The sequence below is a fragment of the Trachemys scripta genome, chromosome 10, assembly GCF_013100865.1.
Source record: "Trachemys scripta elegans isolate TJP31775 chromosome 10, CAS_Tse_1.0, whole genome shotgun sequence".
In the NCBI taxonomy this organism is placed as follows: Eukaryota; Metazoa; Chordata; order Testudines; family Emydidae; genus Trachemys; species Trachemys scripta.
The window spans coordinates 45,570,016-45,596,043 of record NC_048307.1 but is presented as its reverse complement, the minus strand read 5'-3'; the positions used below and the strand labels follow the sequence as shown (position 1 = coordinate 45,596,043).

General features: G+C 57.5%; 1 protein-coding gene across 4 annotated transcripts in view; it reads right to left on the bottom strand.

Annotated features, from left to right (window-relative positions):
* Positions 1-12,570: 12,570 nt before the first annotated feature.
* Positions 12,571-26,028, bottom strand: part of ZNF609 (zinc finger protein 609) — a 125,145-nt gene continuing 111,687 nt past the window's right edge. For 2 of the 4 annotated variants that reach the window (XM_034784046.1, XM_034784047.1), the window contains exons 4-10: positions 24,486-24,573; positions 21,307-23,656; positions 16,832-17,198; positions 15,842-16,017; positions 14,423-14,639; positions 13,796-13,874; positions 12,571-13,263 (exon numbers count right to left, since the gene is read on the bottom strand). In XM_034784046.1, coding sequence (XP_034639937.1) covers positions 13,801-13,874; positions 14,423-14,639; positions 15,842-16,017; positions 16,832-17,198; positions 21,307-23,656; positions 24,486-24,573 — 3,272 coding nt within the window. In that variant the 3' untranslated portion in view covers positions 12,571-13,263; positions 13,796-13,800. The remainder of the gene's footprint in view (positions 13,264-13,795; positions 13,875-14,422; positions 14,640-15,841; positions 16,018-16,831; positions 17,199-21,306; positions 23,657-24,485; positions 24,574-26,028) is intronic. The other 2 variants (XM_034784048.1, XM_034784049.1) reach the window with 2 other exon arrangements.

Genomic DNA, 26,028 nt, shown 5'->3' with positions numbered 1-26,028 from the left:
AAACTACACGTGTGCAGAAGTTGAGGGCCGCGTGGCTGCAGTTAGTGTGTGTGCAGGAACAGGACTGCTTGTCCTAGCCCGTAACAACTGCCAGGAAAACAGGAGCTCATGGACCCCAGTATGGCTTTAATTCACCTCCCACTGCTCAAACGAAGGTGCTTATTGCAACAGAACTTCATCTTCTACTGCCTCTTCCTCTGCTGCGGCTTGTGTCCTTCTCCTTACACCCCAGGCTCGCTCGGGATTGCCTGAGCTTCCCTCGGGTTGTGTCATGGTGGAGTTCTTGCGTAGGCAGTACATGAGCGGGTAAGGAACAACAGTAGGGTTACCATAAGTCCGGTTTTTCCTGGACATGTCCGGCTTTTCGGCAATCAAACCCCCGTCCGGGGGGAATTGCCAAAAAGCCAAACATGTCCGGGAAAATGCCGTCTGGGCACTTCCCCTCCCATGGCGGCTCTGCTCCTCCCCTGACTCTTCGGCTCTGTTTAAGAGCCGAGCGCTACGGCCTTTGGGCAGCCCCCATACCTCCGGACCCTGCGCCGCCGGAGCCCGGGAGGGGAAGTGCCCGGCTGGGGGCGCAGGGTCCGGAGGCACAGGGGTTGCCCGAAGCCCAAGCGCTACCGACTTCACGGTTTGCTAGGCAGCCTCCAGACCCTGCGCCCCTGGCTGGGCGCTTCCCCTCCCGGGCTCCAGCTGCGCTGGGGAAGTGCCGGCCAGGGGCGCAGGGTAGCAGCCCTTTTCACATGGCTGGGAGTGGGAGGGAGGAGGGGGCGGAGTTAGGGTGGGGTGGGGAAGGGGCGGAGCTGGGGTGGGAAATGGGCGGGGCCAGGGCCCTGTGGAGGGTCCTCTTTTTTTATTTGTTCAATATGGTAACCCTAAACAACGGCAGCCAAACTTTGGGCACCTAAAGCTCCATGATGAAAGCCCAGGTCCACGATCATTCCAAACAGTCCTGGCTATAGGATCTGTGGAGTGGAGTCCTGAATCCAGCTGCTCCTCACCCACCTTGTGCAGCAGCTCAGGAGGGGCTATGAAAAGTGCTGACTGGGTTCAGTTGTGATAGTTCCCAGCTGGGAAGTGGTGGCATGCATGAGGGGCTTGCTTTCTGCATGTATTTCTCTGTGTGCTGAGCCTAACCCCTCGGAAGGGAGCGGGTGGTGTGTGTCTATTTAATGGCACTCGCTCTACTACTGCAGTGGGCATTAGCTGCTAACACCGTGCTGTACCTGGTGCACATCTAGTTGTCTGCACCTGTAGCTGTGGCCAGGTGCTCTGGGGGGCGAGGCTGGCACAACCCTACGGCCCCCACGGGGGTGTGAGCAGCAAAGATACAGGAATAAAATGCAGCGGCGGAGTTAACCCACAATAACTGACTTCCAGTGTCTGCCCCTGGCCTCCTCCCCCAGCGCCCCAGGGGAGCGGAAACGGATGGGAGGCTGCATTGACAGAGCCATGCTGCCAGCCTGCCAGGATGGTCCCTCCTGGACCCCAGGAAGTGGTACATCCAGCTAGCCAGCAAGGGGGGGAGGGCAGGGTGCACAGGCACAGCACCAAGGGGGTGGGGGGCGCAGAAGCTCAAGGAATACTGCCAAGGGGGCAGTGTTGGGGAGCCCTGAGGAGAACATGCAGAATGAGGCCGCTAGTCCCCTGGCAGAGGCTCACTGGCAGGCCAGGTGAGGTGGCTCCGCCCTCACCCTCTGTGTCGGGCTGTGAGGAAACCGTTCTTGGGTGCCAGTTGCTCTTCTCCCCGTCCGCTGGCTCGGCACAGCAGTGCGGTGGGTGAGTGCAGTGTGGGGGCTGGGCAGGAACATCCCAGGACTGCTCTGACCAGGCCAGTGCTCCCACTGCTGCCCAGTGTGGCCAACTGGCCAGTTTTTCTACTGCCTTGCTGGCTGCAACATTCCCTTTGTCCCCACCTGTAAGCCAGGTGCCTGCATGGGGGGAGCTTACCCACCCCCAACTCCAGCAGGGCAGGGCAGGGCCTGGATGCCCCCATGAAGTACGGCATAAGCGCTGGCCCTCCCTCCCGCTGCTGCAATGGCACCAGCTGAACCTGAGTGAGAAGCACAGAGGGCGTCAGGGGCTGTGCGCCACGGACGGACTTAGGCGGATGGGCAAGCGGCTGGCCTCAGCCCGTTACACAACGCTAGGTAAGCGCCTTAATTACTCCACGGGGCGGCTCAGGAGCAGACAGCGGTAGCACTTTGACCGGATTGCAGCCCACTAAGCCTTGCTGCAGATGTCATCAAACCCTCTTAACCTTTGCCCTCCTGTGTGGCGGAGTCCTGCTTGTGCTCCAGGTCAGTGGGGCTGACCAGCACGTTGGGCCGTGGGCCGGCTAGTCACTGAGCAGTGCCACGGGGCCCTGGCTAGCACCCGGCATCACTGACTGGGTAGGAGGCAGAGCCCACATGTGTTACAGGCCCATGCACCGAGCACCTTGCTCAGGCAGCACTCACCCTACCGCATGGTAGGGGAGGGAGCCTAGAGAGACAGGGAAAAGAGTGGCATGGGGCGGGGGATCTGAACTGGAGCACAAACCAAGCGGCCCAGGGCAGGTCTGTGCATCCTCCACCTCCTCCTGCCCTCATGTGTTAGTGTCCAACACCTGACAAAGCATGCGGGTGGAGGATGGGCCGGCGGGGCTCCCAGGTCAGGGCTGCAATGGGACCTGGGCACATGAGCACTGCGAGATGCCTGGGGCAGATGCCAGGGCAGTTGCTCAACTTACATCACAGCTACGGTTTCTCTCCCAGCCTGCCCTGCCAACGCTCCCCATGCTCACACCACAGGGAGCAATTCTGCTGCTGACACCTGCGCCGGGATGGGGTGGGGGGTGCACTCTACACGGCTCCCAGCACCTGGGATTTATTTGTGTCCCGAAAGCCCCCAGGGACTGACTCAGCAACCTGAGGGTAGATGGACCATTTTGCCAGGCCCTTTCCAGCCCAGCCCCACGGCCGGGTGCCCGCACTGGAGTGCATCAGGCTGGGCCACAGGCCATGCGGCAGAGGCGGGAGGCAGCTAGAGCGGGGACACAGTGTCCATGAAGCAGCACAGTGCTAATGGCAACCCCCAGCCCAGCGGCAAAGTGGGACAGGCCCCCTCCCTGCTCCATGGCACAGTTCATGTGTAGCCCCCCCCACACACACAGCAGTGCACCCGTGGCAGGCTCACAGCTGAAACTACACCCTGACGTAACATTCCAGGAGGCTTATGGGTGAAAAAGAATTTTGTTCTTTAGCTGCATGCACCCGCTCCCGAGGCCCCAGCCATCACAACACTGGCCCATCAGCCCAGAGCCAGCCCACACGCCCACCCCCCTCATCCGCCAGCAGGCCAAGGAAGTGTGGGGAGCTTCAAAAGGTCAGCTTCGCTGGGCCCTACGCCGCCCCTGCTGCTCTAACTGCCCACATGCCCTACCTGCACTTCTGGTGTCCCCCACCCCAATCCTGACTGCTTGGGCCCACAGCAGTTGAGCCCCATGGAGCAGGGCAAAGGGTCTGCACTGAGCCCCACGTAGCTCTGCCTTGTGGGGAAAGGTGCAGGGAAGAGACAGCTGGGGGGCCTGGCCCTGATGGTACAGTTCATGGTAGGTGCAGGGACATAATGGATTCGGAGCTAACACTGGAAAACGCCACAGTTCACAGCTGCACAATTACCATACGTGGCCCCTTGCATGAGCTGACGGGCCAGTCACACTGCTCAGCCAGTGTTTCGCTGCAGGCATTTACACAGGTAGCAGGTACACTTAGATCTTGGTTGTTGAGGTTATTTTCTTTACACAGACCGGCTAGACCTGATTTTTTGTTTGGTTTGTTTTTTAAATTAAAGCTGAGATGCGGATGCAAATGCCATGATCAGACAAGCTGGGTGAGGTCAGAGCCTTTATTGGCCCAACTTCTGTGCGCGACAGGGTCTAGCCTCCGAGGGACACCGCTCACGTTCAGGTCGGGTAGCCGTAGTGCGCAAAAGCTTAGCTCTGTCTCCAGCAGAAGTCAGGCCAATAAATGCTGTTACCTCCCTCACCCATTTACCCACTCAGCCCTCGGCCGTCTGGGACTACAGGGCTCCAGCACCAGCGCCCCCATGCTTGCGGGATGGCAGAGCGTGCAGGGGTACACACAGACAGGGCATGTCGCTCTCATACGTCTAGCACCATGGTGCCGACCTCCAGTGGTCCCAACCCCACTGACACAGGCCCCCTTGGGCACCAACTGCTGCCTTAGTTTCTGTGAACTGAAAGTCCTCCCACTGTAACCCAGGAACATGGGCCCCTGGAGCAATTTAATGTTTTAGAAATGAAATGCCAAGCTAAGGGATCTGGGCAGCTGTTAGGGCAAGAATGTTGTGTGTTTGCCAAACTACACTCAATAAACCCTTGAACCTGGGCCAGATCAGCTGCTTCCAGTCCTACAATTTCAGCTGGGCTTCTAGTCTAAAACTCTGCAAAATTACCACCAGCTGGGGTTGGAGGGATGAGTAGCCAAACCTCTCACCCCACTTCAGTGGGAGGCCCAGCTATGCAGCAGGCTCATTACAGTCAGATACACAATTCCCATCACAGGTAGTTGTTAAAAAGATGCTATGTTCCAACCCAGAGGTGGCTGCATTTTGTGGTGCAGGGAGCAGTTCCTGTGTACAAGCATGTGGTTTATTTAGAGGCATTGCTACAACAGTCACCACCACGCTAGCTATGCTTTATAGTCTCCTTGATTAAGGCAAGAGAAGGGCATGACTTGTCCCAACTGACAGACCTAAGATCTCCTGCCTCCCAGCTCTGTGCCTGTCTGTAAGTCCGTCCATGGGGATTGCTGGATGGAGGGGCCACTGCAGGCCAGCAGCATTTACCTGCAGGGGGATAGCTTGCATAATCCGCGAACACACCTTTGTGCATCCCCCAGCCTGGGCCTCTCCAGCCCCCCATCACCTGAAAACCCCTCTAACAGGCCAGTTGCAGCACTTGCCACAAGTTCCTCTCCTCCTACTCCATCCTGGAGCTCCTCACCCTAGCCTCCAGCCTCTCCCCTCTCTAGTCCAGCCTCCTGCTCCTTGCCCTCTGTGGCAGGGGAGAGACTTGCTCATACACCCCCCTCCAAAATATTGCCCTCCCGGGCTCCTGTCGCTTCTGGTTCTCCTTGCTCTGCAAACTCTCCCCCCCCAGTTGCAGGCTCCTCATCTGCTCTCCTGGGGGGTCCTCTTCTCGCTGCAGCCTCTTCCCCCATCCAGTCCCACATCCCAGCCTGGCCCCATGTCCCCTCCTGCCTGCCTCGCCATCAGAATGGCCCGAGCTCACCTGCAGGTCTCTCCTACTCCCTATCCTGCTCTGTCATTGCCAGTACCCCCATGTGCCTTGTGCTCAGGCCCATATTGGGTGGGCGGCCTGCAGCACCCTCCCTCACTCCATGCAACTGGTGAAATCCAGCCCCTTCTGCCACAAGAGTCCAGCTTTCCTCCCAATCCAGATGGGAAACATTCCAGCCTGCACCCTCTTCTCCAGCCTGTGTTACTGCAGCCTCCCCACCACCCCCAGGGCCTGCGCTTGGTACAAGGCAGAGCAGTCACCTCCCTGCCCCATTGATCTGATCACTTCACCCCCGTGCCTGGCTCCCTGCTCACACTTCATCATGCTCAGCTTCACAGCCCTACATACCCACTCCCAGACCCCTGTTCTGCCAGCACCACCAGCCCCTCCCCATTTCAGCTGCTTCACTCTGCCCAGTGACCCAGGTGCCTTCTTCCAGGCCCCCCCAGTCCATGGACCCTCCTCCCTAGTCATGCATGGCCACTCCCCTCTGCTCCTCAGATCCCTCCTGGAGCCCCTCGGCTTCTCCAGCCACCATAGAGACAATGTGGACATGCCCCCTCCCCTTACTGATAGCGATGGAGTGAAGGAAAGTACAGGATCCTCTGGTGATAAAAGCAGAGGGGAGCTGCCCCTGGCTTGGCTACACTGTGCCCCCTCCATGAGGGTAGAGGTTTAGCACTGGTCAGGTTCTGGGGCAGCCTTCAGACTTCTCAGATCCCTGAGCCCTGCTTTCTGTTCCTTTTGCTCCAGCCACATTCACAGCCCATTCTCCCAGCCAACACCCCTTCCATGCCCCAAGCCAAGGACAGAACTAACAACTCAGCACATAAAGCTGCAACAAATGGGCCAATTCGAGCTGTACCCAGGGCCCTCCAAGCTTGGGCAGGTTTTGATCCCACTCCCCTGTCCATGTTCCAAACCTGCTGTAAGATCACTTCCCTTTAGGCATCTCTGCCCTGGCTCAGATCCAGCCCTGCTCTGCCTCTGCCAGGGAGCAGCTGAAGCCCTTGGGAATCCGTCCGTTCTTCTGGACTCACGTGGCCCAGCCCTTCTCTGCCACACTGGCCCCCCTTCCAGCTAGGCAGTAGGGTGCTCAAATGGAAGTTACAAGGGCAGCACGTTCTGCATCCATTCCCTCTGTCTCCTCCTGTTTCCCATGGCCTTTGCGTGGCCAAGACTGACACTGAGAGCAGAGTACCAGCCGGGGCCTGCATGTCCAGGACTCTCAGGCTCCTTTGCTGTTGCCTGAGAGCCTGCAGTGCTGTTTGTGTAGTTCTCACATGAACTGAGCTAGGAGGCCTTATCTTCACTATTCCAGCTCCACAGCCAGCTGAGAGCCTCCACTCACAGGACACCAGCTGTCACTTTCTCCATGGAGAGAGGACGAGGTTACTTTATGTGGATGCCTTTTCTCGAGAAGGGACCATCATGCAAAAGGCAGCTAAAATACCCCACTGAGCTTTAGGCTATGGGCGTGTCTACACAGGGACATCCAATGCAAATTAACTAAAGGTGTGAATTTGAAGTGGATTAGTTAAACCACATTAAATCCCTGATTGGATGCTACTATTCAGAATTAAAGTGGCCTTAGAATCATAGAATATCAGGGTTGGAAGAGACCTCAGGAGGTCATCTAGTCCAATCCCCTGCTCAAAGCAGGACCAGCACCAACTAACTCATCCCAGCCAGGGCTTTGTCAAGCCAGGTCTTAAAAACCTCTAAGGATGGAGATTCCACCACGTCCCTAGGTAACCCATTCCAGTGCTTCACCACCCTCCTAGTGAAATAGTGTTTCCTAATATCCAACCTAGACCTCCCCCACTGCAACTTGAGACCATTGCTCCTTGTTCTGTCACCTGGTATCACTGAGAACAGCCTAGCTCCATTCTCTTTGGAACCCCCCTTTAGGTAGTTGAAGGCTGCTATCAAATCCCCAACTCTTCTCTTCTGCAGACTAAATAACCCGTTCCCTCAGCCTCTCCTCGTAAGTCATGTGCCTCAGCCCCCTAATCATTTTTGTTGCCCTCCGCTGGACTCTCTCCAATTTGTCCACATCCCTTCTGTAGTGGGGGGCTCAAGACTGGACACAAAACTCCAGGTGTGGCCTCACCAGTGCCAAATAGAGGGGAATAATCACTTCCCGCAATCTGATGGCAATGCTTCTAATACAGCCCAATATGCCGTTGGCCTTCTCGGCAACAAAGGCACACTGCTGACTCATATCCAGCTTCCCATCCACTGTAATCCCCAGGCTTTAAATTGGTTAAATTTAATTCACTTTGCAAGTGAATTAAAATAAACTGAATTTCTGAATGAGGATGTTCACAGAGATTTATTAATGCAGTTTAACTCATCCACTTCAGATTCACAATTTTGGTTAATGTGAATTAATTTTCCTGGATGCTCCCATGTAGACAAGTCCTAAGTCTCTTCCTGGATCACAGACACATTAGGTCAGGCTGACCTAATGTTCAGACCCCTTTGTGCAGCATGCCCTACTGCAGGAGAGCATCACAAGCTGACATGCACCTTCAGTGGCACAGCCACTTTTGGGGCAGGAGAGCTGGTTTATCAGGCCAGATGTGCTAGTCCTTGGCTGGATGGGGGGCACCTCTCTCCTCCAAGCATTCATGGCCCATGCTTCTCTCTGACCTAGCTGTGGCGGTTTGGATTCCGTGCTGATCAGCCAGCAGTTGCCCAAGCTGTGTCCTCCCCAGATAGGGCAGGGCTCAGCTGTAGCTGTTGGATCTCCCCTTCCAGCACTGGCTGATGCTCATGAACACCCAGTCCCATCTGGAGACTCTACCCCATAGATGGTCATGACCTCAGTCCTAGAAGCTGCGCCTCCCCCTTCCCCAGAGAGAGTCCAGCCATGGTGCAATAGCCATCTGTGTGTGAGCGCTGGAGAGGAATGAGAGGGAGGGTGGCAGTGTTTTTTCTTTGGGGGTCTGGAAGCAAGTGACTTCCCAGCACCTACTTGGGAAGGACTGGGGGAGGTGGGAAGGGGGAAGAATGACATGCCCACTGTATTGGCCCTATGTAAGGGGCAGCAGAGTGGAAGGTGATGGCAGTTTGTGAACTGGAATCTATTATAAAAGGAGCCAAGTTCAATCATGCTAGATGTACGAATTCTTAGGTGAAGTTCTCTGGCCTGTGCTAGGCAGACCAGATTGGCTGGTCATCAGGGTCCCTTCTGGCCTTGACATCTATTAGATGGCAGCTCCCCATGAGAAATGAGGGCTAATGGTGACAGGAGAAAAGCCCAAAGCCAGAGCAGCGGGTTAGCCAGCGGTGCGCAAACTGGGGGGTGCAAGAAGTTCTCAGGGGTGGAAGGGAGGTGAACAAAGAAACTGGGATCCCGTGGGGCCCACAGCCATAATAGCAGGAATGGGATAAAAATAGAGTGGGTATGGTGGGGCAGTACTAAATAAAAAGTCCTCCTGCGTCACAGACATGAATGCCCTGGCCAGCAGCTGCTGCTGTCTGGCCACCCAGCTCTGAAGGCAGCACTGTGGAAGTGAGGGATTACTTTGGATGACAAGTAATTGTGGGTGAGGTGGCGCAGCTGAACAAGTTTGCGGTAGGGTAAGCCACCCCGAGCCTAGCAGTGCATGGCCTAGCCATTTAGCTCTTGCTTTATGGCCTCCAGATGCTGCCTAAGACGACTGTACGGTGAGCAGCAGCTGTAACGCGGTAGAGCTTTTGGAAAGGAAGGGAAGTCCAGCAGGGAGGCTTGGAGTTCAGGAACACTGCACAAGGCACCAGCCCTTGGAAAGCAGCCAGCCTGTCTGAGGATTTAAGCCACTTACCACAGGCTCCCTGTCCACGGCCTTGTCCTAGGCAGGTGGGCAACAGTCCCTGGAAATTAGTGGTGCCGCCGGAATCCGCCAGGCACATTCTGCTCATTCCGTGCTGGACATGGGACCAGTGTTTTCTTAGGAGCAGCCTGGCTCTGCCGCTGCGCAGGGGTGACCAGCTTGGTCACACGACCCCTTCGGAGCATGTGGGTCCTGCCAGGAATGTCCAGCTGAGGCAAGCTCCCTTCCGGCCTGGCAAGCACAAAGCCATGGGGCTCCTGGTTTTAGCCTTTTCTATGGTCACCTGCAGGAGGCGCACCACCAGCAGGGCTCATGAGCATTCACCATGGCGTCGGGTCGGCAGCTGCGGGAGGGGAGGGGAGGGGAGGGGACGGGGAATTTGCTACAAACAGCAAATGTCACCCAAGCTCTGCAGGAGTGTGGCGGACGGGAGGAGAGTGGGGGAGCATATGGGGGATGGGCAGAAAGAAAAAGCAACCCTCATATATTTGTGATTGTCTCTTAAAAAGATTTATTCTCTCTCCTTGCCTGACTGGCCCCGGGCAGGGAGAGCAGGTTGTGTATATATATATTTATATATATATATATAAAAAACAAGGAGCTTGGTAATAATGTACACTTTACAGAAGGGCAGAATCAGGAAGACTGAAATTAAACCCAACACAGCAACTCCAACCGAAACAAGAGCTAGAACATCAACGCTTCACCGCCCCGCTGGGACCCCTGATCACAGTGCTCCAGGGCATGGGGGGAGTAACTCACTGAACAGACACTGCTACAAGGGACAGGACTGCAGCGTCCTACCTAGCGGACCACCCCACTCCCCAGCAGGGGGCGCTGCTGCAGGAGCCCACTAGGAACATTGAAAATGTCAAACCTCAAACTATGGGTTACTACACCGTGGCTTTAATTAACACCTAAGGGCAGGTGGCACTTCCGAAAGGGGGGCTGGGAAACTCTTTGCCCGCGATTGTTGGCAGCAGCTGGGCACAGGGTGCTGAATCATCCCAAAAGCCCAAACCCTTCCGTTTTCAACCATGCCAGAACCCTCTCTGCCAGGCCCCCCACCCCCGAGTGGCTAGGCCAGGAGCTGGCGCTGCCCAGCCCCAGGAGATCTCAGGCCCGGCAAGGCTGCCCGACGGTCTCCCAGCTGCCAGAGCCAAGGTGCCTGGTGGGGGGCGGCTGGGGAGCAGGCTGGTGACACCACCCCAAGGTACCAGGAACAGACCAACCCCCAGCCCCACCATAAGGAACCCGAAGCCACCTGACCTGGACCATCCAACCCCCTCGTTGGTACCAACACACACACAAATGGGTCCCCGCCTCCCTGCTGGGAATGGGGCTCCATGGGCCCCCGGTGGCTCTGCAGGGTCACTTCATGCCAGCAGCTTGGGAGACGCTTGCCTGGCCACATGCAGAGCGAAAGGCTAGGCCCAGGACTCCCCCAGGGATGGGGCTCTGCCTCCCACCCACCCCAGCCAGGCAGGCAGTTCCCATCCTCACAGCCAATCCGACCCTCCCTACCCTGACAGGCCCTAGGAAACCCGCCTGGGCCCCAGGCCATTACACCAGACAAGTGACCAGAGGGCAGCTGCTCTGGGCGGTGGCAGGTGGATTCTCTGCTCTGGCTGCGGCCAAGCTGCAGGTGTCCTGGAGGTGCCGGGGGGCAGCGTAGCATTTCCCAGCCTCCTGCTCCCGAGAACCTGGGGAAAGACCACCCCACCCTCGGCCCTTTGGCTGAGCCCTGCGGGAGATGGGGGAGGATGGGCTGGCCCCTCCCATCCAGCAGACAGAGCCTGGCCGTAAGCGGAGCAAGCGCCCGGGTTCCTTTGACAGACAAAATGAAAAGGTTAAAAGAATCAGTCCAATGAAGGGCAGCTGCGAGAGGGGGCGGGGCTGCGTGGACACACTGCCTTCATTGGACACCAGGGCTGACACATTGAACAGCGGCTCCTCTTTGATTGCACCCGGGAGGTGGGGGGCTGGGCTCCTCCCACAGGGAAAGAAACAAAAACCAAAACAACAGCTTTCAAACAATTCCTTTTTACAGTATGTACAGCGCCCGCGGGCGGCGCGCAGCCCGGGACAACGGCGACACAGGCACCATGCACACAGCTCCCAAGGTCAGGGACAGCACAGCTCACCAGACACTGCACAGGCTGGAGGTGAGCCTACAGTGGGGAGCGAGCCAGCCCCTGCTCCACTGGGGACCTCCCAAGACTCAGAGTGAAAGCAACGAGCACGGGGTGGAACAGGCCGGCTGGGATCAGCTTCGAGTGACTGCTAACTCCTGGAGATCAGCCCCTCGAAGCAGCACCCCCATGCTGCCCATAGGCCAGGGAGCACGGTCCTTACAGCACATCAGCAAGGCCAGCTGAGTGGGGAGGGCAAGGACCAGTTGGGCTAATGGAGCCTGGCAAAGCGGTAAGAGTGCTACATCCACTGCCTGGGCATCTACGTCCATGGTGGGGAGAGGTTCACAGCACACACACCAGGGGCAGGGGGATGGGCCCAGCCGCGTTGGACCCACTGCTCTGTGCTCTCACCACCCATGCCCCTCACAGCTCGGGAATCCGAAATTCAAAACCTGCCAAACGAACTGGAGTTTGGCATGCCCAAGGCAGAGGCCCCTGCAGCAGCCAGGCAGAGATGCTGGTGCTGCCATCGGCTGCTTCCCTAGCCCGGAGCAGACCCGTCGCCCATCTGCACATACTGGCCAACCTCTGGAGGAGACTCGACTTCATCCAGCGTGGGAGGAGCCTCCGGTCCCCCCACCCCCACGTGCAGTGCCGAGAGCAGGCCCGGCACACCCCCACCCTAGCGCTCGCACACACACACACTGCCGCCTACGCAAACATAGGAGGCGCTAGGCCTGTGCAGGGAGGAACGGCCACCCAGCCGATCAACCCTGCAGGCGGAGCAGGGGGCAGAATGCTCACAAAACTCAGAGAGGAAGAGCCCACCCAATGGCCTTGTTTGTGCCAAATCAAGGTTAGTCTGTGCCACAGCAACCCGTGCCCCCTGCCAGCAGGGAAGGCGGGGGGGCTAGAGGGGGATGGCAGCTGCCAGTGCAGCGGGTCTGAGGAAGATGAGTGGAAAGGAGGCAGCAAGGAGGAGGCAGAAGAGACAAGGCTGGCAGGGGCGCTGGGAGACTGAGGGGAGAACCCCTGGCAGCAGATCACCTGGAGGGGCCAGAACAGCAACTGTCACCCTGGCTGGTGATGCCTGTTCACCCCCCAGCTGGACTAGTCTGGGCGCCCAGCACCTCTCTGTGCTGCCTGGACACAGACAAACCTGCCCAACACAGGGCATGGCACTCGGGGTACCGGCCAAGTACATGGCCGGAGTGTGAATGCGCCACCTGCTACACTGACGCCCCCCCCCCCCCCCCGCTGCACTGACGCACGCTCACCCCCCCGCTGCACTGACACGTGCTCTCCTCCCCACACTGCAGACGCACGAGCCCACTTGTCCCCCCACTGTGCACTGAGCCCACCCTCACACCACATTGACATGTCCGTGGGCGGACGCAGGCTCGCTCACGAGACACACCCCACCACACTCCTCGCTGGTATCCTATCAGCACTACTACAAATGAAAAGAGCCCTAAACTTTCTTCCCTGGGACTGCGACTCTGTGGCCAGGCAACTCGACTGTAGCGATCTGGGCTGCGCTCCCACGGAGCCAAGTGCAGCTGGTGGGAGGGCTGCGTGCTGAGCAGGCCCGACTGGCGCTCCCTCCCCACCCCGTGTCCTGCGCTGCTGTGCTGCTCAGACCCTGGCGAAGCAGTGACCTCCAGAGGGACATTGAATCAAATCCACCAGAAACCCTCTCTGCTTCCATTGCCTCTTCATATGCACCAGACAGGCAGGTTGCTTCCCTTTCTAGGGACTGTGAGCAGAAGAATAAATATTCCTGTAGGTTCCAGCTCCCCGGCTCACAAGGAAAGGGGCATGGAGTGGGTGGGGACTCCGTGTGTCCCATCGGGAAGAGGAAAGTCTGCCTCAGATTAGGGCAGGAACGTCAAACAGAACAATTAACACCATTCAACTGATGTCTAATGGAATTTCCAGCGCTTCCTCATGTGAGCCAGTCACATGACTTGGTACAGACTCCGTCATCCAATCACGGCGCGTCCTGCCAGAAAAATCAAAGGAGAAATCACTCCAGTGCCAATGCTGCTGCATCCACCAAGGGGCGCCCCAGCCACAGGAACCGGGAGACACGGTTCCTCCTCCTTCCCTTCTCCTGCAGCAGCTGCAGAGACAGGTGGGCAAAGCAAACAGCTGCCACTCACACAGGCCCTGTAACAGTGTTTACTAAGCAGTCAGGAATGGCTGTCTAGGGAACTCCCAGGCTGGGCTAGCAGAGGCTGCGGGTCAGGAGTGAGGGGCACCAGCAGAGCCATGGGGGCAGCAGGCAGCCCAGGCTGGGCTAGCAGGGGGCTGTGGGTCAGGAGTGAGGGGCACCAGCAGAGCAAAGGACCTAGGACAGCCCCTGCCCACACTTTGCCTGGTTCTACCCTCTGCCCCAAGACCCCAGGCTCTCCCGACCCCACTGCGATGTTACGTTTGTCCAGCGGCTGGAGGCTCTCCCTGCTCAGCTGTTCCCATGCCCTGGGTCTTTCTCTCCCCCCATCCCCTTTGCGGGAGTGATGCAGCAGCCTTACCATTCTCACCTCCTGGGAGGCGGGTACAAGGAGGGAGCAGAGCCCTGCTGGCTGGCCACGATGGCTGTCGAAGAGAGACCTGCAGCAAGAAGCAGAGCCGGAAAGTGACCTGGTGCCTACAGCGGTGCCACGGGAAGGTGCCAGCTCCAGGGCGGTGCCAGGGGGCGAGCTGGCAGCTCAGCCACCCTCCCGTCATCGCCACTTGCTCTGAAGTGTGCTCCGGGATGGGGACGGCTCTGGGGCTGAACCAAGAGCAGCCCCCTGCCTGCTTCAGCCCTGGGCTGGCAGAGCCCCGCACTGGGAGCTATTCACCGTGTACATCCAGGGGAGGTCTGTACTATTGCATTCCCCAGCTCAATTCCAGACCGATGCGCTGCTTCACAGAGATCAGCCAGGAGGAGGCACTCTCCCACTGCTTGTATCTGCATACCCCACTGCCCCAGCTGCAGGCCCACTAACACCCGCTGCCCCACCCTTCCATCCTCCCTCCAGCCCTTCTCTTCTCCAGGCTCCACATCCCAGGCAGACACGCCGGCGTGCCTCCCCTTCCCACTGGGAGCTGTGCCGCAACTCGAGCCCAGCAGGGGCTGCCCACGCCGCCGCGCGAGGCGGACAGGCTGCTCTCACCTGTTGCATAGGGCAGGTTGTACTGGGCTGGCAGCAGGGAGTACCCCAGGTGGTGGTGGTGGTGGTGTGTTGACATCAGGCGTTGGGAAGGGGAGGTCCGGGGCCGATCTACGCTCCTCTCTCCTCCTGCTGCTCCCACAACGCTGCTGCAGCCTCCGCCCCCTCCTACCACCCCACAGCCACCACGCTCCCTCTCTTGAGACGCCTTCTCGCTGATCTGGAGAGGAGAGCACAGACCCCAGTGAGGAGGGCAGGGGAGGAAGAGCCCAGCCTGGGAAGCCGGCAGCGGTAGGACTCCCACCCAGTGAGCTCAGAAGGGCCGGCACGGTGCACAGGCCACCCTGGGGGAGACAATTCCAGCCAGCTGTGCCGGAGCAGCCAATGCTGTCCGAGTTCAGAGCGCAAAGCACGGCCAAGCCAGCAGCCAAACCCCTCCCCACAGCTCTCCCCGACAATGTGGCCGAGGCCAGAACAGTGCCAGGCTCAGCCAGTTCACTCCACCCGGGTGGGGCCTGGCCCAAGCTGCGCCAGGGAGGCACCCACACGAGGACTCATTTGGGGCACTTCTCTCAAAGGTCCCACTACACTGCCAGGGGGCGCTGGGAGCTGCCAGTCCAGTGGGGCCTTTTCTCAGCAGAGCCCAGTGTTTTGGCCCAACTGAGACAATTCTACTCTTCCCCACAAGTGCCCCTACCCAGACACAGTATTCTCCACTTCCTGTCCGACAGGCTGTGCAGTGAAGTGGGTGGCTCCCCGCAGTGGCGGGGGAAGGGGTTGCGGGTGGGCCATATAGCACCATGGCAAAGGCACGTTCGGCAGGTTGCACTAATGCAACTCCCGTCTGCCCTCCGTTCACCGCTTGGCCTGTAGGCCCCAGCGAGCCCATCACTAGGAGGTAAACGACTCCAACCCTCAGCCCCTGTAGGATGAGTCGCAGGAGGAGCCTCTGGGCTGTGCCGCACCAAAGGAACATCTCCCCGTGTCTTCCAGGAGGGATCCACAAACCTGGGCGTTCCCAGGGACTCCCAGCCCCAAGCCGGGCCCAGCCTCCCCCAGGGCCGGAGGGGAAGCCATGTCTGGTGGTTAGTGCATGGGACGGAGTAGCCGCATCACTGACTCACTGGGTATCCTGGGCCTTGGTTTCTGCCCTGCAGGCTGGGGTTACCGCCCAGGGCGCCATGGGCCAGCACATGCAGCGCTGGGGTCCTGGGCCTTCCAGGGGTCCCCGTGGCGGGTCTGGGACAGGCTGTGCCAGAGTAACTCCAAGGGCAGGAGAAGGGGCCCATAAGCCCCCCGGCAGCCGGGCCAGGAGGAAGCACTGAGTGCAGTTCTCACTCCCAGGGCAGCGGCAGGCAGAGGGGGCTCAGACCCCACTTCCCATCAGGGCCCCAGGCCAGGGAAGCCCCATCCCACCCTCACCGTGGGAGACTTGCTCTTGTAGTGGCTGGCATGCTGCTGCAGGATGTCCAGGGCCTTGGACTCCGAGCTGGGTTTGCAGCTCACGCTGGGGCTGGCTCGTGCTTTGTCACCATCCTCGCTCCCGGAGGCCTTGCTGCCATATGGGGAGAAGGAATAGCTGGAGGGCAGGTAGGATCCTGTGAGGGGAGAGGCCAGTCAGAGCCTGGGGGAGGGAACGCCAGCGCCAGCCCCCTCCCTGCCCCCACAGGCCTCCCACCCCCAGGCTGCCTGCTGGGCAGGGGGCTCCTGCCATCTGAGCCCAGGATGACAGCAGCATGCGTCACTGTGCCAAGGCAGAGAATCAGACACATGGGCTCGGCAGGGACGCTCCCCCAGGCCACCCATAACGAGGGCCATGAGCCAGCATGGCCCTAATGTGCCCAGGGACGTCTGCCCACCCAGCTAGCCGGCTGGCGGACAGCTGGAGGACCGGCCTGCAGCCCCTGCCCTGCAGCACATGCAGTGCTAACAAAAGCTGCTGCACCATCGCTCTGCCACCCTGCTACTGGGACTGGGCCTTTGGCAGGGCCATGGGCACCCTGCAGAAGGGCCGACCCCCTCCCCCGCCCCCTGCTCACCCAGCATTCACTTCTGCAGCCATTCCAGTCAGATTCAATCCTCCTCTTCCCACCTTGCTCTGAGCTGCCGGTCCATTCCTGTGGCTGTCGGGACCCCTGCCAAGCTCAGCCGTTGGGGACCCTCCCAGAGGCACCAGTCTGAGGCTGTGTGGTGGCTGAGTTATTACGGTGGGACTGCACTACAAGCACCACTCAGCTTGCTGCACCCAGCCCCTCTATGGTTGACTCAGGCCCCGAGAAACACACCCAGGGGAGGGGAGGAGATGCAAGCCTCCCCCATGGAGTGAACTCTCCCCGGCCTGCTGTCTAATCTACTCCTCTGGCTGGGCCCGGGGCCAGCGGGTAGCCCCCAGCACAGCGGCTGCGCCCATACCTGGGTAGTTCTGCATCATGACGGTGGGCATGCCCCGGTAGCTGGGGTGGTTGGGGTCGTACGACTGGCTGTAGGAGTAGCCGTGCATGTAGGGGATGTAGGACTGATGCTGGGTGAGGGGCGAAGACACGGGTACGTGGACGCTGGGTCTGGGGTCTTTCGCCACCATGCGGGACTCCTCAGGGGATGTCAGTTTGCATTCGGAGCTTGTGCTCTCCTTCCCATCCTCCTTAGGACCAGCCTCTTTGCTTCGGCTCCTTTCTTCCTTCAACTTCCTATCCCTCTCCTCTTTCCACCTCTCATCCTCGCTCTTGAGCTCCGAGTACTTGGCGGGATAAACGTAGGTCCACATCCTGGGCTCTGCTTCCTGTGTCAACCAAAGAGCTCGTCAGAGTCGCTGCATCCCAGTGCTGCACCGTGCGGCCGTGGCCCCGGCATTCACCGCCGTGCTGCTCCCCGGGGCGAGCCAGAGGGTGACGGGCACCGCAGGCTGCAGGCCAGACAGCGGCTAGGGAAGGAGAAGGTGGCTGCGGCCTCTCCCAGCCAGCATCTACCCCCACTCCCAGCAAAGTGCTTTGCCATCACACTGCCATCAGCAAAATGACAGGCCGGGCACCATGGGCACCCACAGCTCTCTCCCACTTCAAGAGCCATTGACCCACCATACAGGGTAGGCAGCCAACACCCTCCCCCCAACATGTCTGGTGCTCACTGGCCTGCAAAGTGATAGGAGCCTTAAAGGGCAAGGGGGCAAACAGAGTGTGGGCGTGGAAGGAGAATGCCCCACCAGCCTTGTCTGTCTCCCCCACAGGGCAGATGGCTCTGCCAGCTTCCCTCCATTCTCATGTCCCAATTCCGACCTCACCGTCCCTTTGGGGCCCAAGTGGCCAGCGTGGCATGCAGCCCTGCAGGGGACCAGGCCGTTCCTGTCCCGGCACTAGTTTGTTGGTGCCCGTGGCCCCCAGCCCATCCTCACAGACTGCACAGGTTTGCTTTGCTAACCCGGCTGGTAGTTCCCATGCTCCTTGGCCAGCTGCTTTTCTGATGTAAATCCAGCTAGTACCAAACTTCTGGCAACCACTCAAATCAGAGGGGAGTGAACATGAGAACGGCCATATTGGGTCAGACCAAAGGTCCATCTAGTGCAGTATCCTGTCTTCTGACAGTGGCCAATGCCAGGTGCCCCAGAAGGACTGAACAGAACAGGAATCATCAAGTGATCCATCCTGTTGCCCATTCCCAGCTTCTGGCAAACAGAGGCTAGGGACACCATCCCTGTCCATTCTGGCTAATAGCCATTGATGGACCTATCCTCCATGAACTTATCTAGTTCTTTTTTGAACCCTATTAATCTTTTGGCCTTCACAACATCCTCTGGCAAGGCGTTCCACAGGCTGATTGTGCATTGTGTGAAGAAATACTTCCTTTTATTTGTTTTAAACCTGCTGCCTATTAATTTCATTTGGTGACCTCTAGTTCTTGTGTTATGAGGAGTAAATAACACTTCCTTATTTACTTTCTCCATACCAGTCATGATATTATAAACCTCTATTATATCCCCCTTTAGTCGTCTCTTTTCCAAGCTGAAGAGTTCCAGTTTTATTAATCTCTCCTGATATGGAAGGTGTTTCAGGCCCCTAATCATTTTTTTGCCCTTTTCTGAACCTTTTTGCAATTCCAGTATATATTTTTTTAGATGGGGTGACCACATCTGCACTCAGTATTCAAGGTGTGGGTGTACCATAGATTTATATAGAAGCAATATATTGTCTGTCTTATTATCTATCCCTTTTTCCTAATGATTCACAACATTCTGTTCGCTTTTTTTGACTGCTGCTGCACATTGACCGGATGTTTTCAGAGAACTATCCACAATGATTCCAAGATCTCTTTCTTGAGTGGTAACAGCTAATTTAGACCTCATCATTTTATACGTAGAATTGGGATTGTGTTTTCCAATGGGCATTACTTTGCATTTATCAACACTGAATTTCATCTGCCATTGTGTTGCCCAGTCACCCAGTTTTGTGAGATTCATTTGTAACTCTTTGCAATCTGTTTTGGACTTAACTATCTTGAGTAGTTTTATATCATCTGCAAATTTTGCCACCTCACTGTTTACCTCTTTTTCCAGATCATTTATGAATATGTTAAATAGGACTTGTCCCAGCACAGACCCCCCCAGAGGTCACCACTATTTACCCCTCTCCATTCTGAAAACTGACCATTTATTCCTACCCTTTGTTTCCTATCTTTTAACCAGTTACCAGTCCATGGGAGGACCTTCCCTCTTATCCCATGACTTCTTACTTTGCTTAAGAGTCTTTGGTTAGGGACCTTGTCAAAGGCTTCTGAAAATATAAGTACACTATTTCTACTGGCTCCCCCTTGTCCACATGCTTGTTGACCCCCTCAAAGAATTCTACAAGATTGGTGAGGCATGATTTCCCTTTACAAAAACCATGTTGTTCTTTACTGTAGTTTCAACCAATTTGCCCGGTACTGATGTTAGACTTACTGGGCTGTAACTGCCGGGGTCACCTCTGGAGCCCTTTTTTAAAACTTGGTGTCACATTAGCTATCCTCCAATCATCTGGTACAGATACGGATTAAGTGATAGGTTATATACCACAGTTAGCAGTTCAGTAATTTCACATTTGAGTTCCTTTAGAACTCTTGGGTGAATACTATCTGGTCCTGGTGACTTATCACAGTTTAATTTATCAATTTGTTCCAAAACCTCCTCTATTGGCACCTTAATCTGGGACAGTTCCTCAGGTTTTGTTATCTAAAAAGAAAGGCTCAGGTATGGGAATCTCCTTCACATCCTCAGCTGTGAAGACCAATCCAAAGAGAATCAATTTAGTTTCTCTGCAATGGCCTTATCGTCCTTGAGTGCTCCTTTAGATCTCAATCGTCCAGTGGCCCCTACCGGTTGTTTAGCAGGCTTCCTGCTTCTGATCTACTTAAAAAAATTGTTGCTGTAATTTTTTGAGTCTTTGGCTAGCTGTTCTTCAAATTCTTTGTTGGCCTTCCTAATTATATTTTTACACTTCATTTGCCAGAGTTTATGCTCCTTTCTATTTTCCTCACTAGGATTTAACATCCACTTTTTAAAGGATGCCTTTTTGTCTCTCACTGCTTCTTTTACTTTGTAGCTTAGCCATGGTGGCACTTTTTTGGTTCTCTTACTATGTTTTTTAATGTGGGGTATACATTTAAGTTAAGCCTCTATTATGGTGTCTTTAAAAAGTTTCCATGCAGCTAGCAGGGATTTCACTTTTGGTGTTGTACCTTTTAATTTCCGTTTCACTAACTTCCTCATTTTTGTATAGTTCCCCTTTCTGAAATTAAATGCTACAGTGTTGTGCTGCTGTGGTGTTTTCCCCACCACAGGGATGTTAAATCTAATTATATTATGGTCACTACTACCAAGCGGTTCAGCTATATTCACCTCTTGGACCAGATCCTGTGCTCCACTTATGACTAACTCAAGGATTGACTCTCCTCTTGTGGGTTCAAGGACTAGCTGCTCCAAGGAGTAGTCATTTAAGGTGTCAAGAAACTTTATCTCTGCATCCCACCCTGAGGGGATACGTACCAAATCAATATGAAGATAGTTGAAATCCCCCATTGTTATTGAGTTTTTTGTTTTTATAGCCTCTCTAATCTCCCTGAGCATTTCACAGTCACTATCACCATCCTGGTCAGGTGGTCAGTAACATATCCCTGTTGCTATAGTCTTATTATTCAAGCATGGAATTACTATCCATAGAGATTCTATGGTACAGTTTGGTTCATTTCAGATTTTTACTTCATTTGACTCTGTGCTTTCTTTCACATATAGTGCCACTCCCCACTCCCCGCAGCATGACCTGTTCTGTCCTTCCGATATATTTTGTACCCTGGTATTACTGTGTCCCATTGATTATCCTCATTCCACCAAGTTTCTGTGATGCCTATTATATCAATAGCCTCATTTAATATGAGGCACTCTAGTTTATCCATCTTATAATTTAGACGTCTAGCAATTGCATATAAGCACATTTGTATATAAGCACTCCTCACTTTTTAACTGCCTGCTGTTACATGATGTAATTGAATGTGACTCTTTCATTTGACTGGTTCTCATCAGATCATACCCTCTCCTGCAGGGGAGCCAAGTGGCAGGGGAGGTCCAGCCCCACCAAACAGCCTGAAAGCCAGAGAGAGGGGAGATATGGCTCCCATGGCCTGGCGCGGGAGGGGCCCCAGCCAGGCAGCTGCCCCACTGCATTGTGACGAGCGCACTTCCTTCCTCGCCGGAGCAGACAAGGGGGGACACACTCCAGCTGCTGCAGGGAGGGACCGTGGTGCGGAGGATATGGAAGGGAAGCACTGCCCTGGCCATCCGTGCCCAAAGCCCTCTGCCCACCACTCCACCCCGTGCCAGCATCTTGCTGCCCTCAGTGTCCCCCCCAGGCAGCAGCGTTTACCTGTCTGTACCAGAGGACGGGGTCCACCTCTGCCTGCCTGCCGCACTCTGTGCCCACTTTGGACTCCGCCGCCTCCTTCCCCAGGTGGCTGGCCTCGGCCAGCTTCACCTTGAGTCCCTCAGCCACCTGGCTGGGGAGCTTGGAGGAGTCCTCCAGCTTGGGGATGATCACTGACTTGGCCATGTCGGCAGCCCCCGGCTCTTTGGCCTTGCTGAGCCCCGATTTCACCAAGTCCGTGAGGCTAGGGGCTTTGGTGAGCGTGGGAGGGACGGACGGCTTCTGCTTCCAGTCCTCCTTGAGAGCCACCTCCCTCTCTTTCAGGCCCAGCTCTGCTTTCTTCTCCAGCCCGCGGGGCTGCTGCTGCTGCTCCAGGCTCTGCCTTTGCTTCTGCTGCTCCTCGTACTGCTGCCGGTAGGCTGGGCTGGTGCTCAGCAGGTGGGCATGGTAGCCTTGCTCGCTGTAGCCGTAGGGGGGCACATAGGCGTACTGGTTATAGTAGAGGGACTGCATGTACATGTTGGGGCGCTGCTGGATGACCGAGGGCTGCTGGCTGGAGCTGCTGAGCTCCACCTTCTTCTCCTCACAGCCTTCACTCTTCACCTTCACCTCCGGGCTCTCTTGTTCCTCATCCTTCTTCATCTTCAAGGGCTGGCTCTCCACGGCAGCCTGGCTGCTGGGATTCATGGGCCCAGGGCTCGACTGGGGGTAGCCCGGGGAGTAGTACGCTTCAAAGCCTTGGTAGTACGGGGAGTCCTTGCTCTGCGCCTGGGGAGGGAAAAGCGCTTTCTTTGCGCCTTCCTTGACCAGCTGCTCTGGGTCCTTGGCCTTCATGCTCTCCAGCTTGCCCTCCCCATCCTCCCCCGCATCCGAGATGTCCGAATAGGCCGGGCTATTGGTTTTCACCGAGCCCGCCTCCGCCCCGTTCTGGGTAACCACGTGCAGCGGGGTCATGGGCTGAGCTGGGGTGGCAGCAGCATTCTCCAGCCTGCTGGCCCCCCCGATGGATGGGCTTGGCGCGTTGTCGGTGAAGCTGTAGATCTTATCCGCCTCAGCCTTGATGCTGGCGAGCCGGCTCTGGTGTGGGTCAGATGAACCATTCAGGAGGCCTTCCCCTTTGGTCCCGAGCTCCCCCGATTCCCCTCGGAAGGGACTTTTGCCCTCCTCTGCTCGGCAGACTTTCCCAGGAGTCAGGGGGTTTTCAACCTCTTTGGACTCCTTCTTCTTCTTGTCCTTCTTCTTCTTGTCCTTGGAAGGGGTCAGGGCAGGGTTGACTGTGAAGGGCTCCCCCATAACCGTGGGCTTTGGCTGGATGGGCTTGAGCTGGGGGCTGCTGGGCATGGCCTGGACGACAGTGGCGGTCAAAGCGGCAGAAGAGCCGGGGCTGGCTGCGGTGAAGGTGGCCGTCTGGAAGGTGTAGATCTGCTGTGGGGGAATAGCAGGAGCAATGGGTCTGGCGGACTTTAAGCTTTTGGAAGGGAGCTTATCTGGCTTAGCACCAGCTGGCTTCTTGCACTTCTCCTTGTCAAGACATCTCTTCTCTAGCGAGTCAAAACCATCGTTGCTCGTCTCGTCCGCCACCGAGGGGCCGTCTTCGGAGCCGTCGTTGGACAGGGCTCCGGGGTCCATGTCGCCTTCCCCGCCTAGCTTCTTCTTGCAGGGGGCCTTGGTGCTGAACTTGCCAGATGGGGAGGGGCTGTGAGGCTCCAGCAGCCGCACCTTGGGTGTGGCCGATCGGGCCGGCGAGAGGGAGCCCTTTTGGGAGCCGTTGCAGCTGCTGACGTCGGTGTGAAGGGGCGGCTCCTCACCGCACTCACTGTCCCCGTCCGCCTCCGGCTTGCTGTCATCGTCTGTGTGTGCGTGGGCCTGGTGGTACTTCAGCCCGTTAATGTGCTTGTACTTCTTGTTACAGTTGGGGTGAGGGCAGTCGATGAGGATGGGGGAGGGGCAGTTCCTGTCCAGGCCTACAGGCTCCACCTTGACCCCGGCTGGTGGCGCTGCCGCCGAGCCCATCGAATTGGTGCGGATGCGCTTGCTGCCCTTGGAGTCCTCCGAGCTGGAGTTGAGCTCCATGTCGGAAAGGGGCTTGCTTTTCCGCTTGGTCACTGAGGAGGGGCTGGCTTTCACGTCCTCGGCAGCGCCACTGGGCGGGGGGCGGTGATCTGAGGAGGTCTGGCTCCCCCGGCGCCCTTTGCTGCTGGCCCCCGCCCGTGTCTTGCTGCTGTTGCTGGTCCCTTTGCTATCTGAGGCAGCGGCCGTCTCGTTCACCGGCGTGTTGCTGTTGGGGCGCATGCGCTTGCCTCTGCCCCGGCCGTTCCGCATCTCCAGGTCACTGGTGGGAGAGTCACAGAACCTGGGGAGGAAACAACACATGCTCAGGACCAGCCAGAGCTTGGCATGCAGGACAGTGCACAGGCACACCAGTGCCATGGCCAGAGCGGGGGGGGGGGGGGGGGGGGGGCCCCCCGCGGGGGGGGCGGGGGGGGGGGGGGGGGGGGGGCCGCGGCGGGGGGGGGGGGGGGGGGGGGGGGGGGGGGGGGGGGGGGGGGGGGGCGGCACCCTGCGTAAGGAGCTTGGTGTCTGCTCAGCGCAGTCACCCTCTTCGGAGCACTGGGGGCTCCTCCCGCACCCCACCCCGCGCTCCCTGCGAAGGAGGCTTACAGTACATGGGCGGGGGCAGCTGAGATGGGGGCAACAGCCACACACAGGTCAACCCCCAGAGCCTGCCTCTGTGCTTTCCCCAAAATGGCTAGCTGGGAGCTGCAGCCAGCCAGCAGAGCTCTGCTGCTGCTACTCACAGTGCACTTCCAGGGGGCCGGCCTGGTGTCAGGCCACCCTGCGTGTGCGATGGAGGGATGCCAAGGGACAGGACCCGCCAGGAACAGGTTGAATGGCTTGAGTCAAGCCTAACTTCAGTGGCCCAGAGACAGCAGAGGAAGCCTCTGTTCTTGTCCCCGAGATAGTGGCAGTGGTGGGGCCAGCTGAAAGGAGAAGTGCTGGCCCATGCTCTCTGTCGGTCTGCTTGGAAGGGCCTGCAGACTGGCTGGGAAGCAGACCCAGACAGCGAGGGCCCTGCCCATGCACACTGCAGCTCCAAAGCCCTTCTGGGGAGCCCAGAGAGATGTGAGGACACTCTACAGTCGAGACTCCCTGGACCGGCACCTGAGTCTCCCGATGCTTACCTGGGGGGCGCCCAGTCGTGCTGTGTGCAATCCAGCAGCGTACCCACATACGTCTTGTTCCTCCAGGTCACGTTAACCACCAACATACCTGTAAGACAAGGAGACAGGTCACCCTCAACCCCTCTGGGAACCGGGGATATACACTGCAGGGGCCAGGGCAAAGAGCTCCACACCCACCACAGGCCTGCCTGTGCTCTGGATGGGAGCTGGGATCAGCACCAAGCCAGGGCCCAGCTCCGCACCGCCCAGTGCCATGGCCAGCACCACAGGACCTGCTGTCCCCGAGGCTGCTCGGCAGCAGTGCAGTGGGCAAGGCGCTGAACGGGGCACCTGCTTTGGTGCTCGGGCCCACCCTTGCCTGTTCAGCAGCAGGGACCAGGGAGGGGAGCAGGTGGCCTGCTGGAGAGGGGCGTCACCTGCATCACCAGTGAAGTTAGCTCAAGGGCCCACCCACTTCCCTCCCCACCCTGGAGCTGTGATGGCAAAGCCTAGTGGTCACAAGTGGCTGCGAGCAGAGCTGGGGACACAGGGAGGAGGCGACCCCAAAGGGGTAGGGCCCCATAGGGAGGTGAGGCAGGGGACACACATAAAGGGAGCAGGGTCTCATCCTGGGGAGGGAGCAGAGCCCAGAGAAACAACTGGCTCAGCATGAGTGGGGGGTGACACAGGAGTGCAGTGCAGCTCCTGAGCCTATTGCCCCCCCCCCTTAGGGCCCACAACTAGGGAACACACTGACTCCTCCTCCTCCCACCCGACAAACCACACCAGAGCCCTCAGTGGGTTGGTGCCACCGTTGTGCCACCCAAGGGGTACACACGCCATCTTAGCACAACTCCCACCATATACAGGGTGCTTCTGAAAGCCCCAACTCCTGGAGTCATGGGAATACCCAAGAATCTCAGCAGGCTAGCCCTGTGGCAGGGGAGGAAAGCTGGGAAGTGACCCCCTAATAGCTTAAACACCAGAAGGCAAAGACCAAGACCCAACATTTGTTATTTTTAAACATCTCCTGGCTGTTGATCTCTTGGGGCTGGCGACACCGTGTGAATGGTTGGGTGACTGAAAGGAAGAGGGATATTGTGAACAGCTGGTGAATGCAGAGTCTTCTGGCCACTAGGTGTCATGCTTTGCAACCAAATTCAGCGGAGGGCCAGCTTCCCATCCTTAGCTGTAATTCATTGTGTGCCCTGGGCTGCCCCTAAACCTGGCCAGGCCAGCAGCGCTGGCTGGACCGAGCCCATCACATGGGCACAGTGTGATCACACTGGCCACAGACGGTTTTCATGAGCCCTTCTGTTCCAAAGGCAACCGAGGCAGGGAGGCCCCAACAGGGTGAGAAGTGAAGCAAAGTGACTGGGTGACGGCCCTACACCCCTGGGCTGCCTGGCCCCAGCTCCAGAGGGACTCTCCACCTATAAAATGGAGATATCTACTTCAGAGGATGAGGAGGCGGCTTAAGCACTGGAAAGCACTCAGCCCTCCTTGGCTGAAAGGGGCTGTAGAAGGTAGGGTGATCAGATAGCAAGTGTGAAAAATTGGGACG